Source organism: Myodes glareolus, chromosome 16, assembly GCF_982192425.1.
Source record: "Myodes glareolus chromosome 16, mMyoGla1.1, whole genome shotgun sequence".
Classification (NCBI taxonomy): Eukaryota; Metazoa; Chordata; class Mammalia; order Rodentia; family Cricetidae; genus Myodes; species Myodes glareolus.
In genome coordinates this window covers 17,810,563-17,829,315 of record NC_142041.1, presented here as the reverse complement: position 1 = coordinate 17,829,315, position 18,753 = coordinate 17,810,563, and the positions used below count along the sequence as shown (strand labels likewise).

Here is an 18,753-nt window from a genome sequence, read left to right as displayed (position 1 = left end):
AAGAAGAAGAAAGGTGGAGTCAGAGGAGTCACCAGGAGATGCAGAGGCAGCAAGACTTGCTGGAGGATAGGTAAAGTCATGAGTCACTTAGCAGCACATAGAGCAATAGAAATTGGTTAATTTAAGTTGTAAGAGCTAGTTAGTAATAAGTCTGAGGTATTGGCCAAGCATTAATAATTGGTGTTAAATCTCTGAATGGTTATTTGGGAGTGGCTGTGGGACAGGAAAACTCCACCTATGTACAATGCTCCAATGTGGCACACCTACATCCACATAAAACCTGAGAAAGCTTTAAAAAGAGTTTCTAAGCACACAAAAATGTCTTCTAGTCTCATGTCTCTCATGCCAGCTGCAACACAGAATGTCATCTCCCAGCTGTTGCTTGCAGGCTTGAGATACTAATACAAGCTCTCCCAGCACACTGCATAGCGGGCTTTGGGTTTTGCTCATGCAGACAGAAAAGGTTACAGATGCTTAATAAAGACAGATCCAGATGGGGAAAAAACAAAAACAAAACAAAACTCTAAATGGGTTAGAATGTGTTTAAAAATATATATAGGCTTGAGAGAGAACAGATAAAGGGTATATACAGTTATAGATTAAAATAGTTTAAAAATAATAAAATAAAGTCCTTATAAGGAAATAAAGTAATATATTTTACAAATCTTTGTAAAGATGGAAAATACACAGAGTCTGAATCTTGTATGTTATTGTGTTTTTAAATTTTTTGGCTACTAAGAGACACTGGATTATGAAAGCTGTTAGATTAAACCAATCTATATATTTTAAAAATAATTTAAGTTCAACATGGAAGTCAAAAGGCTTGTTGCTTTGGGAGAGAGGTTATGCTTTTATTTCCACAGAAAACGAGAGGCTACGTATCTGTTTCAGATTGATATAGGTCATGTTTGATCAGGAAAGACCTCTGAAAATCCTGACTATATACATAAAGAAATAAACCTAGAAAACACAAAACACATAATGTATATTTTACCTGTTTAAATATAAAACAAAAATATCTTTAATTGACTTGTGTATACCACATATTCAATACTTGTAATATATGTTACCTTTAAAAGTTTATGAATTTTCAGAAAAAGGAGACTGGACACCAATAAAAATGGATGGCCCTGGTGACCCAGCATCTCAGAATGCCTCTGTTACAGTCTCCTGAGAGTTCTGTATCTAAGACAGCTTCAAGGCTGCTGACTGAAATGGTCCAACCTCACAAACTACTCCAACCAGGACCTAAAAATTATCTTGTTTCTCTTAAGGTTCCCCTAAAGACACCAGAGCCCACAGACAACAATCAGTAGTTTAGAGAATGAGACCCCATTGCCAAAAGTTGGGTTATAGATGTTTGTTATCATTTAAGGGGGGGATTAGCTATAAGTTGTTATTGGGAATGGCCAGGGGGAAAAAAAAACATAACAAAAGAGATCAGATTCAGGTATCTTGTTCTGAAAAGTAGTGGAGTGTTCCATTAACTCCAGATTCTCTCCAATATAAGCTGTCCTCAGTATTTTTGATTTTAACCATTACGACAGTGTAGAGCCCACAGGTCTACCCCTCCTCCCAGGGCTCATTTTGAGGATAGGTTGCAGTTTCTGGTAAACCACTTGTTGCATTTTCCAGCAAAACATTCTGCTTGTTCCTGTGCTCCCTCTACCCCCCCGCCAGTGGTTAGCTACAGGGCTGTTATTTACTCTGTTTTGGGCCTGGTAATTTTCTACCTGCCTGGGGGGGATTTCCACTGTGTAGCAGTTAGGTATATAAGGTTTTTTCTAAGCTTGAATAAATGGCATTCAGCATTCTTTCTTAATGGATGACCAGTGTCTCTTGTGTTTCAATCTCCAGCCCTTTGCCCAACTCATGAACCCAGTAGCACAGGCATTACAGTTGGAGGCCAACAGCAAGATTGGGAAGTAGGGACCCCTGAGAGATCACCCTCGAAAGGCTGGCCAGCAGGTAAGATATTGATGGTGAGGGTGAACTGAGGATGGATGCTCGTAATTCTGTTCCAATATTGATGAGTCAATTGATGGATCAATTGATAGCTCTTTTGGAGAAGCAAGGCACTGGTTTTAAAACTGAGATAGCACAAGAGTTCATTAAGACAGTTTTAGAGTTTAGTCCCTAGTTTCTACAAGCAGGGGGCTTTAATACTCCTGACTGGGAGCAGGTGAAAGCTGACTTTCAAAAAGTGTTAAAAGAGCGAGGGCCAGAAGAATTTTCCATAGAGCATTTTCACTATGGCATTTAGGCAAAGATGCTCTTTTCAGTGATGATGTAAAAAAAAAAAAAAGAAAAGAAAAAAAGAAAAAAAGAAAAAAGAACAATTAGAGAATTTGGCCAAAACCAATTCAAATCTCTTTGAAGAGATTCAGGATGAAGAATCTGTGAAGTCTATTAAAAGCTTTGAGGAGGGGGAAGTTAAAAGTACTAAAAGGGATATAGAAGAGGAAGAAAAGACTTTAGAAAGGGAGATTGTACTACTAAAAATGGAATTGTGTTGTAGGAAATCCTACAGTCAGTAGACCTTAAGTTACCCCCCCCACACACACAAACACACACTGGGACATGGCCTCTTATACTATATACGCCAATGTAAGGCTTGCGTCTGGCCTCTTTTCTGGCTGCGGGATTCGGTTGCTGTTCTCCATTCTAGCAGAGGATATTGATTTGTGAGTCTACCCCTAAATAAATAACCATCTATTATTCTCTTTAGGCATTCTTCTTCAAATTTGGAAGAAGAAGAAAGGAAGAAAGCAAACAGAGATGTCTCTATGAGACACCCGCAGCAGAATCCATTCCTTGATGCCTCGATCCTTTTGTTGCTGCCTCTGCCCCTATTGACTTAGAAGCGGGAATCTGATAAATCCAAAATAGACTAAATAATCTAAGTAGAAAGAGGCAAATTTATCCTGTTTTGGAGGTTATTGGTCCGCAAGGATAGCAGATCAGACAGTATACTCCTTCAGCCTTTAAATACAGGAAAATTGCACAGATACCATGCAGCTTAACGGGGCCATGGGTTTCCCCCAGAGTAACCTTGACATGTTAACTGGTGCAGAACTGTACATGGGCTTAGCAGCACAGATTACTTATGACCCTGCTGTTTATGCTCAGATGGGTTCTGTGACCCTTTACGTGTAGAAAGCTCTACCTAACAAAGGAGCAGGGGAACAACTGTCTAAGATCCTTCACAGACCCTCAGAACCTTATTCTGAATTTGTTGACCATCTGTTACAGCTGGGGGGTTCTCATTTTTGGGGATATGAACACAGATATGCCCATCATAAAGCAATTGGTCTTCAAAAATGCTAACAAATACTGTCATGAGGCTCTATGTCCCCATAGAAATAGGAGTTTAAATGACTATATCCGGTTATGCAAGAACATTGATGACATTCATGTTATGGGATAGGTAATTGCTTCTGCTCTTAGGGACATCAAGGTGGAGCTAGACCAAAGACTTGTTTTCATTTCAGGCCACTGGGACATTTCAAAAGGAATTGTCCTGCAGGTAAAGGGGTGCATAGTCAGCCCAGGGGAAATCCACATGCTTGCCTGAAATGTCAAAAGGGGGCTGTTGGGCTAATGAGTGCTGTTCTAAAACTGACATTTAAGGAAATTGATGTAGGAGGGTCATCTGCCTATGTGTTACTTTCATTGGTTAATAAAAAAACTGCTTGGCCTGATAGGTCAGAACATAGGTGGGTGGAGTAGACAGAACAGACAGAATGCTGGGAAGAAGGCAATGAGGCAGATGCCATGGAACCAGCCGCCAGGTCAGATATGCTGAATCTTTCCCAGTAAGCCATGAGCTCGTGGTGACATACAGATTATTAGAAATGGGCTGAATCAATATGTAAGAGTTAGCCAATAAGAGGGTAGAACTAATGGGCCAGGCAATGTTTAAAAGAATACAGTTTCCGTGTAATTATTTTGGGTGTAAAACTAGCCGGGGAGCTGGGATCCTGGTGGGAACACAGCCCACCACTCCTTTTCACTACAGGAAATCCCCTTCCCCTGTTGGGAAATGGGAGGAGGGGCCTGCCCTGGGCTCCCAAAGTGCAAGTGTACAGGACGATGAGTGGACCAGCTGTTCCTATCAGATTTGTTTCTCAAAGAAACACCTCACTTTTCATAACCTTGTCCAAGGTACCCCAGGAAGTGCCAGACTGGACCTCTGTACCTCTGCCTGGACAGTATTGACCCCAGAGATGGGTGTGCATGCTTTGGGGACTGGGGTATATAGACCTATTCCAAATAGATCCATACTTATCACCCTGCACAAAATTCAATTCAATGTGGATCAAAGACCGCAACAAAAAACTAGATACACTGAGCCTGACAGAAGAGACAGCGTGGGGATAGCCTTGGACTGTTTGGCACAGAAGACGACTTTCCGAACAGAAGGCCATTAGCACAGGCACTAAGATCAACAAATGATAGACAGAACCTCACGAAACTGAGACGCTCCTGCACAGCAAAGAATACTGTCATTCAGACAAAGTGGCAGCCTACAGAATGGGAAAAGGTTTCTTTTTTACAAACTACACATCAGATATAGGGCTAATATCCAAAATATATAAAAAGACCTCAAATAACTAGGAATAGCCCAATTGAAAAGTGGGGTACAGATCTAAACAGAATTCTGAAAAAAGGAAACTCAAATGGCTGTGGAACACTTAAAAATATGTTCAACATCATCTGTAGCCATCAAGGAAATACAAATCAAAACTACTTTGAGACTTTATCTTACATCCATAGAATGGATAAGATACATAAAACAAGTGACAGCTCATGTTGGCAAGGATGTGGAGTAAGGGGAACATTCATCCATCGGTGGTGGGAATACAAACTTGTACAGCGACCACAGTGTGGAAACCAGTGTGGCAGTTCTTCATGAAGATGGGGATTCATCTATACAACACTTGGGCACATACCCAAAGGTTGCTTCATCCTACCACAAAGACACGTGTTCAACCATCTTCATAGGTACTCTATTCTTAATAGCTAGAAATTGGAAACAACTTAGATGTCTCTCAACAGAAGAATGGATAAAAATATGTACATTTACACAATGGTACATTTACTCAACCATTAAAAACAATAAAATTTATAGGTAAATGGATGGCAGTAGGAAAAAAATCATTGTGAGGTATCCCAGACCCAGAAAGAGAAACATGATATGTATTCACTTATATGTGGATATTAGTTCTTAAGTCAATAATAACCAAGCTATAGTCCACAGAACTGAAGAGGTTTGGTAGATAATAAATAATGGGGTATCAGCAGATAGATCTCATTAGGAAAGGGAAATAGAGTATAACTATGGATGGATGGGAGGTGGAATGGGAAGAACAGGTGGGGTAGGGAGATGTGGGAATGAGGGAGAAAATATGGGGGAAAAACAGCTAAAATTAAGAATCATTTGAGGGGTAGTATGGAAACCCAACACAGTAGAAACTTCCTAACATAGATACATATGTGAAGGCAATCTAAATGAAGTCACCAAACAACAGCTATCTCTTGTCACCAAGGCAGCTACCAATATTAGAACCGAGTCACTTCTAATTGAGTTGTTGGACAAAGGGGTTCCATAGCAATCCCCCAAATGCCCCGGGATATTGCCACGACTAAGTTGCTCTCCACAAACTGACACCAAGGGCCCATTGCTAAAGTCGACACCTACACAACTCACTGAACATGGAGAGGTTGAGAGTGAGAAACCTTGGAATACTCAGCCCTAACCAGGATGTCTCCAGCAAATCCCTCCCCTCGGGGATCAGAGAACCCTGCAGAAGAGAAGGCAGAGTGTGGGAGCCAGAAGGTATGGAGGACACCAAGAAAGCAAGGCTCTCTAAATTAACAAGACCAAAGCTTCTAGGAACTCAGGCTGTAGCAGCCTGCACAGGACCTGAAAGGGTCTGCACCAGGTCCTATAAGTGTGTGTGTGTGTGTGTGTGTGTGTATGCTCCTAGTCTAGTGCTTATGTGGGATTCCTGAGTGTACAAATGAGGCCTCAGTTTCCTGTCCCTTCTCTTGGGCTCTCTTTCTTCTGTCTATTTGTTTTGTCCAATTCCAATGTCAGTTTTTTATTTTATCTTACTATACTATATTTATTTTATTTAAAATAAATAATAATAATTATAATAAATCTCTTGGAAACACCTTGCTCTAGCAGTCATGCTGCGGAGGTAACAAGTCCTTCATGAACCTCACAGGACAGGAACAAGTCTCTGGGCTGGAGGGACAGCGATTGCTTCGCCTCACACTGCTGACTTAAAGGTCGGAGAGGGAAGACATCCCAGCACAAACCAGAAGCTTCTTGAACAGTAGAAATAGCACCGATGAGAACCACACATTGCCAAACACTGATTGAGAATGATTTATTAAGGTCCAATTAGTATGCTTTTCAATTCAAATAGCCCTTATCACCCCATCAATAAAACTCCAAATTCATTTCACTCATTTCCAGTATAAATTGTCTGCACATTGTGTAAACTCTGAACAAATCTTTTTTCCTGCTAACTGGTTCTCCACCTACTTAATAAAAACAAAAACAAAAACAGGTGCAATTTATGTGCCATCCCTCTGTGCAGACGAAGTCCACCCTCCACCTTCCTCCTCCCTAGAATGCCGCTCTCCCCAGGACTTCTTTCTCTCAGACATCCTCCTGACCTTTCCACACCTGCTTCAGGGCTGTATTTCTTCCTTGTTGCTCCTTGCAGCGCACCAGTAGAACCACTAGTCACCCAGACAATGTACCAGGCATCTCTGCACACAAGCGATTGGGCGATTGTGGAGACCACACAGCAGCCAGTTGCTAACATACCCCACCCAGGCTACTTGGTACAGCAATGCTGGACTCACTTCTTTTTGTTTTCTTCAATGCTACACGGCAGCCATGGCTGCCAAGAACGGGATCGCCATTTCCTCAAAACACGACATTGAAATTGCTAGTTACTTTAGGGCATATTGGTTATTGGGAAACAGCTTGTTAAGAAGTCCTTCTCAACTAGAGTAACCACTGTGTTTCTTGTGTAAGAAGGTAATTTGGGGAGCACTTAGCACTGCCACCCCTGCAGTTTGGAAGTAGAATGTCCCTTTTTATAGAATGAAAACACACGAGGACAATTCACATTCTAAGAAGTAGGTCCTTCATGGGAGCAGTTCCTAAGTAAATAACCAATGATACTGGCAACATTTTATGTACACAAGATTCTTCCAATATTATAACAATAAAAATTAAAAAAAACCTAGTCAACAATACAGGAATGGTTAAATAAACTGAGCTGCATCCATTAAATGGAATATTATATAGCCACTAACACTGTTTTTGTAAAAAAAAAAAATTAATGCCATAGGAAAACCTGGCAATTCTGAAAGAAAAAGTTACAAAACATTTTACAATATCATCCCAATTATGTCAAAAGTATATAATATATGTCTGTAGGCATACATGCATGAGTTGGTAAAGATGGTTACTTCCAGGTTATAATATCAACAATCTTTCTTTTTTCATTCTTTTTCACACAGTTCTGCAATTTTCAAGTTTTCTATAGTAAGTATGCATTATTTTATAACTTGGAAAACCACAGGCTTTAGAAAAAATCCACTACTGTCCTGGCTCTAAGAATGCACTTGAAGATCTTATCTATGCAGGGACAACACTAGTGCACTTCATCTCATGATCTTAGAGTACATGATTTTTGGGTGAAAAACACACACTCCCTGCCTCCCGTGTGTGCTCCAAAACCTTCATTGTAAGATAAAGTGGTAAGGATATTACTGTCTCTTCCCTAGCCTAACCGAATACTGATTTTTTACTAGATTGTTCTATCACCTAGGAGATTTAAAATAGTATCCTTTTATCTTTAAAGAAAACATACTGTATACACACGCCACATGCTTGCTTTCTAAACAAACACAAAAATCATTCCAATTTACAGTTTTTCTCCATAGTGGAAAAAAAAATCTCCTATGTCAATTTAGCAGTCTTTTCCATCACAAACATGCTGACAGAAATAAACATACTTATTAGATGAAATGTATCCTCCAGACTTTTTTGTTTTGCTTTGTTTTATATTTTAAAGGGGAAGCCTGTATGAAGTTGTGCACTCAATTTGGCAGATTTTTTTTTTTTTCTGGCTTAGGCCAAACCACATAAAAATCTTTTAAGTCTAGTTAGTGACGGCTACATGGTTACCCCAGAGTCCGTTTCTGAATGCCACGGCCAGACAAACACTTTCTATTTTTCAAAGGAGAAGATGGGGGCTGCCACATAGGTCATCTTCAGGCTATGTCAAGTCTCTTGGGTCTCGGGACAAATACTGCCATTGGTTAGTGTTTAAGTATGGGAGTGTCTTCCTGTCCTCTGGCTCCCCACCTTGCCCTGGCAATGGGGCAGGGGTGGGGGTTCACAGCTTCACAGAGGTTGGCTAGCTTCCTTCTAAACCACAGAGTGGTCATTGCTGTGAACTCCAGCCAGAATGGTGTGGTTGAGGGAGGAGGCTGAGCGGTCAGAGCCTTCTGTGGGGCCATTGGGATTCTCATTGCGTTGGCAACACAGGATCTGCCTGAAGGTGGCGCTCATCTCTTTGTCGCGGTACGAGTAGATGATGGGGTTCATGGCAGAGTTGAACTCAGCAAGGAGGAGGAAGAACTTCTCATAGGCCAGGACGTCGCATTGTGGGCAACACACGTCCAGCAGTAACAAGACCAGTCCTGGAGTCCAGCAGACAATAAAGGCACCTACGGCAACAGGAGAGGGATCATGCATTAGGAGGAGAATAATGAATATCATTGTGAAATGGATATAACCAAAAAGTGATATGACTTCAAGGCTGTGTGCAAATCATAAGACCAGAGCCATCAATCATGGAAACAAATGAAATGTTTGCTTCTGAAACACAAGAAATAATCACCTTAACGATGTGCTGTTGATTCAAGTCCCACTTAAATCTGAGGATGTATGACATATTAATTATTTTGAACAGAACACAGAGTTTGATAACAGCTGTTCCACAAGAAAATGCATCAGAAATACACACCACCTCCTAAGTCCTTAGAAAAAGAAATCTCCTAAAGGCATGGTTGCAGTGAGAGTGGGGTAAAAGCTAGACATTAATAAACACGCCTCCACGATTAGTAAAGGCACAATTTCTGCTGTCTGTCTATCAGTGCATAAATCATTGCTTTCTTTGCCTTTTGGGGAACTAGGTGGTTTAAATTTTTGTCTCATGTTTTCTCATCTGAAAAACAGGCATGGTCTGTTACCTCTTGGGTTTGGTTATAAACTGCAAATGGATACAAAGAAAATACCCAGTGTACATTCACAACCCCAGTCAACAACGTCGTTTTTCCGCGCTCTGCGGCATGGAAAAAGGAGCTTCCGGCGATGAATGCTCTAGTTTTTAACTCAACAATCAAAGTTCTTGCCCATACTTTACAAATGATAACTCATCTACTCTGCACATATAGCAGGCAAAATTAACCCTCACTGTACAAACAGAGAAACTGAGACCGAGGAAGTTTAAATACCTTGCTTAAAAGGACCACTACACTGGAAAGGAGTGAGCAAGCAGCAAATCCCAGGTTCTCTCCTCCAGGAGCCTGGCTCTGGAGTCCACATTCCTGAGAGCACTACACTGTCCTTCCACTCCGAGGGAGTTCCAAAGCTAAGCATTTGTACCCAAATGTTATACTTCAGCTGTTCTCTAATTTAGATCAATTCTCTGCTTTCTCCCCAACAACTACCCTGTATTATTAAGATTTTCTTCTATGATCACACGTGGTTTGGAAATTCAGATAGGAAAAGATATCATCCTGTCTCATTTAGTTCCTGGGATTGCTTTCCATTTGGATCTGAGGGGATGTGTAAGTCGCAAGATGATTAATTGGCCCTGATGACTATGTTCTCTTAGCATGTGCTGGGCGTCTTCCACTGAAGGAATGGGAGCCAGTAGAGCAGAGTGTACCATTAGACCTTGTCTAAGAGGCCCCATGTTGGATAGACAGCTATCTAGTGCACAGAGGCTGAGTTGGGAGAGCCCTCGCATGCACTGGAATCTCTATATCCAACAGATACACACAGTGATGCTGGCCTTGGTGGACGTCAACTTAGGCAGGAGTACTCAGCGTGGATCCGTCTCAAGGAACAAGTTTCATTAACAGTAAACAAATACGGTTTAGTTTCTAAACTGCCCAGCCTTGAATCTTGAATGTGAGCATTCTTCTTTTTCTTTATTTCTCTCTCTCTCCCTCCTCTCTTTCTCTTCTCTCTCTCTCTCTCTCTCTCTCTCTCTCTCTCTCTCTCTCTCTTCCTTCCTACCTCTCTTTCTCTCTTTTTTCCCCGAACCTTTTCAGCAGGGAAATACAAATAAAGCAAGAAGCAAAGGCCCCCTAAAGCTCTTTGTTCGGTAACACTAATGTGCATTGATTTTAAACCACTGTTCACTTTGAAGACCATCCAAGGTGCTTCGTTTTTCTTATAAATACAATACTCTCGGCTCTCCTCAGAGAGGGAAAATAATATTCCAAATCACAGCAGATAATAGCCAGGCCACTCTCTGAACCTTGCTAAAAGTGTTAACAGAGCCTTCACTCCAAGTCACCAAATTTCCTTTATTGAAAACCACTCAGAAAGCTAAACATGAAGGGAAATCAAAGGAATGCCTCTTGGGTTTCAGAAATAATGCCTTATTCATTGAGAAGCCAGGAAAGAAATTATTCTCCGGGTGGAAAATGCTTGGATGGAAAATGCACGGTCCCATTATTCATCTACTTGGAACACACACACACACACACACACACACACACACACACACACACACACGAATGGGTGTGCAATTCTAAAAGTTCCTTTTCCCTTTTCCTTTATCAAAGCTCTAATTGAGCTCAACTTCAGAACTTGACTGGCTACAAGCACAGGCAGATATATTTTAAATAAAACAACCTCTTTTCCCCTGCTGGCAACAGTAAGGAAAAGCCCTTATTCTCATGCAGTTGCTCAGTCGGCTTGACTTGACCAGAAAAGAATCCAGATACAGTCATGGGTTGTTTATGATTTCTTCCAATGCTAAAATTCAACAAGAATGTGGTCTTTTTAGGAAAGAGAGGGCTCTGGAAATGAGACTCTGGCCTTCATTTTTAGACAAAAAAAAAAATGTGGGTAGTGGGTGGCACGTGCCTTTAATTCAGAGGCAGACAGATCTCTGTGAGTTGGAGGCCAGCCTGATCTCCAGGACAGCCAAGGCTGCACAGAGAGAGACCCTGTCTTCAAATAACAAAGCAACCCCACCTGTTAGATTTGGCTACAGGAAGTGGGATATGCCACAACCTGACAGGAGCCAGCTCAGGTGAACACTGTGTGAGGAAACTCCAGAGTCCTCTCCCTGATCTGTTACTGGAAGGAACTGGTTTCAGAATTGTGATTAGGCCCAACCACATTGTCTCGGAATCTTCAAGACGCAATCAAATGTCTTAGTGATGAATATTTGACAGCCTCAGAAATCCACACTGAAACCCAATCGCATGGACCTTTCCCTTCCTCTTTTCCTTCTCTTTCTCGGGGAGTCTTGAATCAAAGTGACCCAGAGACAACAGTGTATAATAGAAGGGCAACAAGAGGCCTGGAAAAGTCCACTGTGATTGGGCTCCTAAATCATAGGAAATGCATAGCAAAAAAAAAAAAAATCAAATTTGCTCAAGTTACAGATTTCTCTCTGAGCTTCTAAGAATGAAAGTCTCATCCATCTTTTTTTTCTTTTTAAAAATATGTAGTCAACTCTAACTGAGTTGGGTCGCACAACTCCATGTGTGCATGATGGACCATATCGAGTCTGCAGAGAGTGGCTGTGCACACACATCCATCCGCATGTGTAGAGACGTGAGGATGAGCTGGACAAAATTCCCATTTCATTACCTGTAAAGCAGAGAAGCATCAGCTCTCTTCCTACCCCATGGGGTACAAGGAGCTCCCCAGTGCCATCAGGAGTGTCACAGATGAGAGAGCTTGTGCATGCAGCTTGGGCATAGACCCTCGGCCCAAAAGAGAATGTGAGAAGCGCCATGAAGATTTGGCATTTACAGAGCTACACAGATGGCCAGAGTGTCCCTGGACTCACAGTTAGGCATGAAAAAGAAACAAGAAGGCCGGGGGGCGGGGGGAGATCCCAAGGAAGCAACTCAGCCTCAGATGGCTCTGCAGCTTTTCAGCTCCCCGCTTCACAAGATAGAAAATAAAAATAATAAAGAATGCCAGCGGGAAGACTGCTTTTGGTGTTCTGTCTATTAATATTAATGTGGCATATTTCTGATGGCAGATTCTCTACAGACCCAGGCACAAAACCAAAGGATGATATTCAACCGTACGAAAAAGAGGAAGCACAAATAGTTTGTGGTTACATCCTTCAAAGCCAGAAGTGGCAGAAGAGATGTCCAAGGCCAGAAAAACGCTGTGTACTGGCTAAGACATTCATTTTCCAGCCTAGCACTGGTTCTCAGCCTAAGTCTCATGTAATAATAATGGAAGTAGAGGCTTGCAAGGAGTAATGACCGTCATTTTAATCTCACCAGCCTCAGCCATCAGATTTCCATTTAAGACACAGATTAGTGAGAGTGGAAGAAGAAATGACTAAGATAAATAGAATGTGTGGGCGTGCATGCATGCACCACACATACATGTATGCATACTCAGTTATTTCTAGTTCATACAATGGGAATAAAATAATTTATTGCTGAATCAGGGCAGCAATAAAGAGAAAGAAGTGTAAAAGCCTGGGAAAAGACTTATGAGGCTGTCCTCCCCCGATGGCAAGAAAGATGGAGAGTCTGGGGTGATATCTGGGGTTGTCAAACTAAATGAAGCATCACGGGTAGTGCCTTGTGCTGAGGGAGGAAGCAAGAGAAAGTACTAGACTGGCATTTTGTTGGTGGAGGCAGGGAGCAATAGTGAGGAGACTGGGTAGTCATGTGTGTTTTGTCTGAGGTGTCTGAAGGATATCAGATGGGGACACTTCAAGTCACCCTGTTAGGCTCCTGGAAGGCTGAGGCTGGGGAGCCTCTCAGGGTGCAGAAAGGTTCCCCAATTTGTCTCAGTCATAAGGAAGATGGAACTATTCAAAATGTGTCTGAGGGTTGCCTTTCTTTGATTGCCTTTCTTACACATCTGTCAAGGCAATCTTGGAGGGCCTGATACTCACATAAATGGAAAGATAGGTGCTGGAATGTTGGTGCAAGAGGCAGGGAGGAAGGGAGCAGCTTTAGAACAACACGTCACAGCTGCAGGCCACAGTCATACAACCGTACCATCCCTCCGACTACACAGCCCCCCAGCAGCACGGTGCTCACCACCACTCAGCCACTCTTCTGGAATGGCTCTTTCCTAGCCGGTTGATCTTTGCTTCTTTTCTTCCATATGAAGCACAAAAACCAAAGAAAAAACAGGCAGCAGGGGCCAGAAAGGACCCCTAGGAAGAGAGCCCAAGATTTCGGATGAGCAAAGCAGAAAGCATTTCCAGCCTGGGCTGGCAAAATTGTGTTTTCACAAAAAAAAAAAAAAAAAAAAAAAAAAAAACAACAATTCCACAGATTTGGAACTAGTCAAAGAAAATCAATTCTACACTAGCCCCACACCCGGATTAACCTCTCCATGTCCTGGTTCTTTTCATGTCTCTGATGAAGATGCCAGAAACTTCTTTTTTTCCGTTAGTGCCATTGAATTTGTGTCTTCCCTCCGGGTAGGCCAGTTGTAGCCCAGGACCCATTCAAATTCCAGTTCACTCTTAAGGTGCTTTGTGATTCTGCTGTAACAGTTCTCACCTAATACATTTTAAAGGACTCTGTGAGGTGGCTGTTGTGGGATAGTTTGATTGCAAGCTGACACTCCTGAGACTGCCAATTAAGTTTACTTTGAATCAGAGGGCAGAACTAGTTACTAGCTGACCAAAATTAGCCATAGAGGTTGTAGAGGAGTCAGGACATAAAGAAAGACACAGGAAGTAGTAGGGAGGGATTGAGGAAAAAAAATCTCAGACTTTTGGATAGAGGAGGGGGGAGAGAGAGAGAGAGAAAGAGAGAGAGAGGAGGTCACTGGTTGCTTTTCTGCCATTTCTCTAACCAATTAGTTTCTTTCCCTGATATCTGCCTCCCAAGTTTTTACTGATAAAGAATAATCAGATATTATTGAATTATTGAATATAATCAGAATAAATGCTTCAGGTAGCGGACCATGGATATTATAAAGCTTATTCTTCTGTTCAGTAGCTAAGGGGTCATTGTGATATAACTCCAGGTGGTGTTTTTAGGCAGGAATGGGGACTAAACCCAGAGCCTCAAGCATGTTAGACAAATGCTTTACACTAAGATAAATCCCCAATGTCTTTTAACATTATTTTGAGAGATACTCTTACCAAGTTGCCCAGGGGAATCCTGAGCTAGAAAAATCTTGCCCAGTTGGGCCTTAAGATTTCAGCCTTCCTACCTCAGCCTCCCGCGCAGTTGTGATTCTAGGCTTGTGCCACCAGTTCCAGCTTGCGGTGGCCTCTGGGGTGAAAGTTCTTTCTAGAAGACTAACCTAACCTCTAGATTATCATACATTAATTTCCCTGCCCATTGAAAAGAATTGATTTATTGGTTTTATGTCTATATTTTTTTAAAAAATATTTTTAATCATATGTATATGTTTGTCTGTGTCCATGGATGCCATGTTTGTGGGTACTTGGCAGAAAGTATGGAAACCAGAGGTGTTGAGACCCATGGAGCCTGAGTTACAGGCAGTTGTGAGTTGCCTGACATGGGTGCTGGGCATCAAAACCAGGTCCTCTGTAAGAACAATATCCATTCTTACCCTTTGAGCCATCTTTCCACAAGCCCCATGTTATAATATCTATCTTAACGCCAATTGTACTCCACCTAGTTAATGTCGATAATTTCTACATCTGTTTTGTAACCCTTGTGCATGCTTTGTGTGTTTGTGTGCATGTGTGTATGTGTCTGTCTGTGTGTGTCCATGTGTGTGTTCTTCTGTGTGAATGTGGTTGCAGCTATGCCATAGTGCCTGTGTGGAGGTCAGAGGACAATTCCTAGAGAGGAATATAAAACGGGAGGAGACAGCGCTCCATCTCAGTCTCATTCTGAGATTCCTGGAGGCAGGATCGCCATTTTTGGATGGAGGTCAAGGTAAGAGCCAGTGGTTGGCTGCTTTGTTATTCTGGTCTTCAGGTTGAACCCCAACATCTACCCCTGAGTTTTTAGTATTTGTGCTTCGGCTTCCATGTAAGCTGTCACTTTACCTTCAACTACACTGGAGGCCACCATGCTTCGGCGAGGGGCTTCCCATTGCAAAAAAGTCTACACAAAGGACTTCTTATTTTGTGGAGGATAGTATAATGAACTGCGTCCAAAACAGTTTTGCCTATACTTACATCTCCAGTGATGACAATCTGGTGTGTAGGCAAATGCAGTTAGATAACCACATGAAGAGAGGACAAGAAACACGTACATGTGCATGCATGCATGCCAGCATACACACACACACACACACACACACACACACACACAGTCATCCTAGTCAGCTCCAGGATACTCAGGCCGTACATCCTTTCAAACACGCACATGTGCATGCATGCATACCCGCACACACACACACACACACACACACACACACACACACACACGCAGTCTCCCTAGTCAGCTCCAGGATACCCAGGGCCAGACATCCTTTCAAACACGCAGTTACTGCTTTCAGCAGCAGCTAAGACGCTCAGGAGTAGAACATGATATCTGAGGTCTCTCTCTGTGAGCATACAAAACAGGAAATTACTTAATTTACCCTTAGCAGAACAAACTGTATAGTAGTCTAAACAATGGTAAGAGGGGTCACCACCTGTCCCCTCCTCCCTGTATATGCTTTCTCAAGTACCTCTACCTCCGTCTCAAAGTAAAGATGTCGTAGAAGCTGAGGCTGTCTTAACAGAGAATTACTGCCCATCGATAACCAAACATCAATGCCACCCCACAGCCTTACCAAAGATTTTCTTAAAAGCCCTTAGCTCTCCCAGGAAAATTATTGTTGTCAATTCTAGACTGACATCAGTTAACTGAAAAAGTAACATTAAACTTACAGCGTGACTATTGACCAGCTGTTACCAAGGTAACTTGAATAATATTTATCCCATTTAAGGGATAAATGAACTCCCCTAAATCTTTCCCTTGCAAAAGTTCAGCATAAACAGGAAGTTTATAAATGGTTTTGCAGTGTATTTCATTTTTAGCTATGAATTAAGATTCTTCCAAAGTGGTGAGCATCTAAACAAGTGCTGAAATCTGGCTGCAAAAGCTCACAGATTATAGCAAGGGACAAAATCCAGAGGATTTTAATCTTTGTGCTTCGTGAGCCGCTTACACAGATAGCACGATGTGTGCCACTTAGAGGGGCAGAGACATAATGGAAACTTCATTTACTCATATTTTTTTTTTGTTTTTACTGTCAAAAGGGGGGAAATTAGAGTTTAGTCCAAAGGCAAATATTTTTGTGTGGTTTTTTGCAATCTAAAAATGTTTATTACTTGTATTCTTTACCTAGTGTCCAAAAGACATGAAAAGAAGAATGGCTCAAATTGTCAATGTGATTGTTTTTTGGAGATCTGTTGAGTCTCTTCTGGCTGCCAGATGTCCTGGGCTGACCTTCCCAAAGTACAGATTCCTGGCAGAGTGGGAGGGAGGTACTGTCTGTTCTACACTAATATGACAGCCGTGTGCTGAAGATATCTCCTGTTATCAAAAATGGTTAATTTTTTTTTAAAAAAATACAGGTTTAAAAAATGTAATTGAGAAATGAGTGTTAGAGGTATTTATGGTTAAGATTTCCATGGTTATAAGTAATTTTTTATGCATGAATATCAATTATTTTAATAACAGTTATTGAGTGAAAACCTAGTGGGTCAGCTCTGACAAAGCAACTTTAAATGTAGTTTAGTGAGGTTTTGTAGCACAGAATACCTAAGCAACATCAATCTATGTTTTCTAAATGCTTTAAAGATAAACTATAGGGGCTTGAGAGGTAGCTGGGGGATTAAGAGCACTGGTTGCTCTTCCGGAGGACCAGGGTTCAATTTCTAGTCCCACAAGGGGTCTTCCAACTGTCTGTAACTCCAGTCCCAGGGGCTATAATAGTTTCTTCTGGCCTCCTCCAGTACCAGGCACAGATATGAAACACAGATATACAGGTAGAACACTCATACATATAAAATAAATAAAATTTTAAATGTAAATTCCAGCAATATCATTTCTGGAAATTTATTCTATAAATGTATCCAACCATTGTACGAACTATGTACGATCAAGGAATTCTTTGCAATACTGCTTATTCAAAAAAAATTAAGAATAACAACTGCCATAGAAAATAAAACAAATCACATTGTATACAAAAGGTAAACTCATAATAATGTCTAAGACTAGGATGTTCTGTCTTTATTGCTACCAAATGATCTAAAAATAACTGTATTAGTTAAAAAGAACAAAATGTAAAATATGAATAATTTGCCACCAGCTTTGTGTTGAGAAGAGCAACAACCAAGAATTGCACAACATGGGCCTCAATTAAGACTAATCGTCAATTTAGAATGTCATAAAGATGATACATTAGACGTGCTACTCAACTTGAAAAGCAAAATTTGTTTGCGTCTGCCAGTGCTTTGAAACACAGTCCAGACTGTTCATCTGAGCTTGGGTCTTTGGACTGAAGCCCTGTGTCATCTTCCAAGAAAAGGTCATCACGAGCCCCTTCCCACTCGGCTCCTCCAATATGGAGTCAGCACTTACGATTCCTTCCTTTCTTCTTCCTTTTTGTTTTAAAATGCTTTTTTTTTTTCAAAAAAAAAATCACATTTACATTTTTATTTTGTGTGTCTTCAGGTGTGTGGCTACACACGTGTCCTGGTGTGGATGTGGAGATGAGAAGACAACTTACGGCTTCTCTTCTTCCTCTCTGTGGGGGGTCAGGGGCTGAACTAGGGTCATCAGGCTTGGGGGCAGGAGCCTTAACCTGCCGAACCACCCAACCCCCTAATTTTTGCTTTTGTTTTTGAGACATGGTTTTACTCCCTAACTCTAGCGATGAACTTCTGATCCACTGTGCCTCCCAAAGGTTAAGATTGGGGGTGAGCACCCCCACGCCTGACAGCAGTCAGTCTTCCACAGCAGTCTGACTGTGAAGTCCCTGCAGAACTTTTCCCCAGATGTTCTCAAACATCTTTCTTTTCCATTTGCTTTTATTTAATCTTAGGAAAATATTCACCTAATTGACACTTTCATGCTTTCTTTGTTTGCAATCACTATTTGTTGGATAACATGAAATTATGTAATTATGATAGTTTGGTGTAAAGTTTTAGGAACAAAAACAATTGGATATTGGTAACTGTCAGGAGTTAAATTATTGACCTTTAAGTGATACTGTACTATTTTCTTTCTTTCTTTCTTTTTAAATCATGCAAGCACAAACACATCAAGCATTTTTAAGGTAGTAGGTTCTAGAAGGAATGAGAAAAGCAACCAGAAAGGTAAGTGCAATGCTTCTTAATAGGGGATGGTGTTTGGAGACAGAGTAAGCAGAACCGTGAGGAACCCCTGTAGTGGTGATACAGGTGGCTCCTCAGTGTGACCACAAGAGATGCTGCTGCCTTTGAACACAGGCAGGTGACATTTCAATGGCCCAGGTGATATGATTTGTGGACTTGATTT

General features: G+C 41.5%; 1 protein-coding gene across 4 annotated transcripts in view; it reads right to left on the bottom strand.

Annotated features, from left to right (window-relative positions):
- Window positions 1–6,383: 6,383 nt before the first annotated feature.
- Lpar1 (lysophosphatidic acid receptor 1) overlaps window positions 6,384–18,753 on the bottom strand; it is a 111,329-nt gene continuing 98,959 nt past the window's right edge. For all 4 annotated transcript variants that reach the window (XM_048420354.3, XM_048420355.3, XM_048420356.3 and 1 more), the window contains one exon: window positions 6,384–8,763. In XM_048420354.3, the coding sequence (XP_048276311.1) occupies window positions 8,462–8,763 (302 nt within the window). In that variant the 3' untranslated portion in view covers window positions 6,384–8,461. The remainder of the gene's footprint in view (window positions 8,764–18,753) is intronic.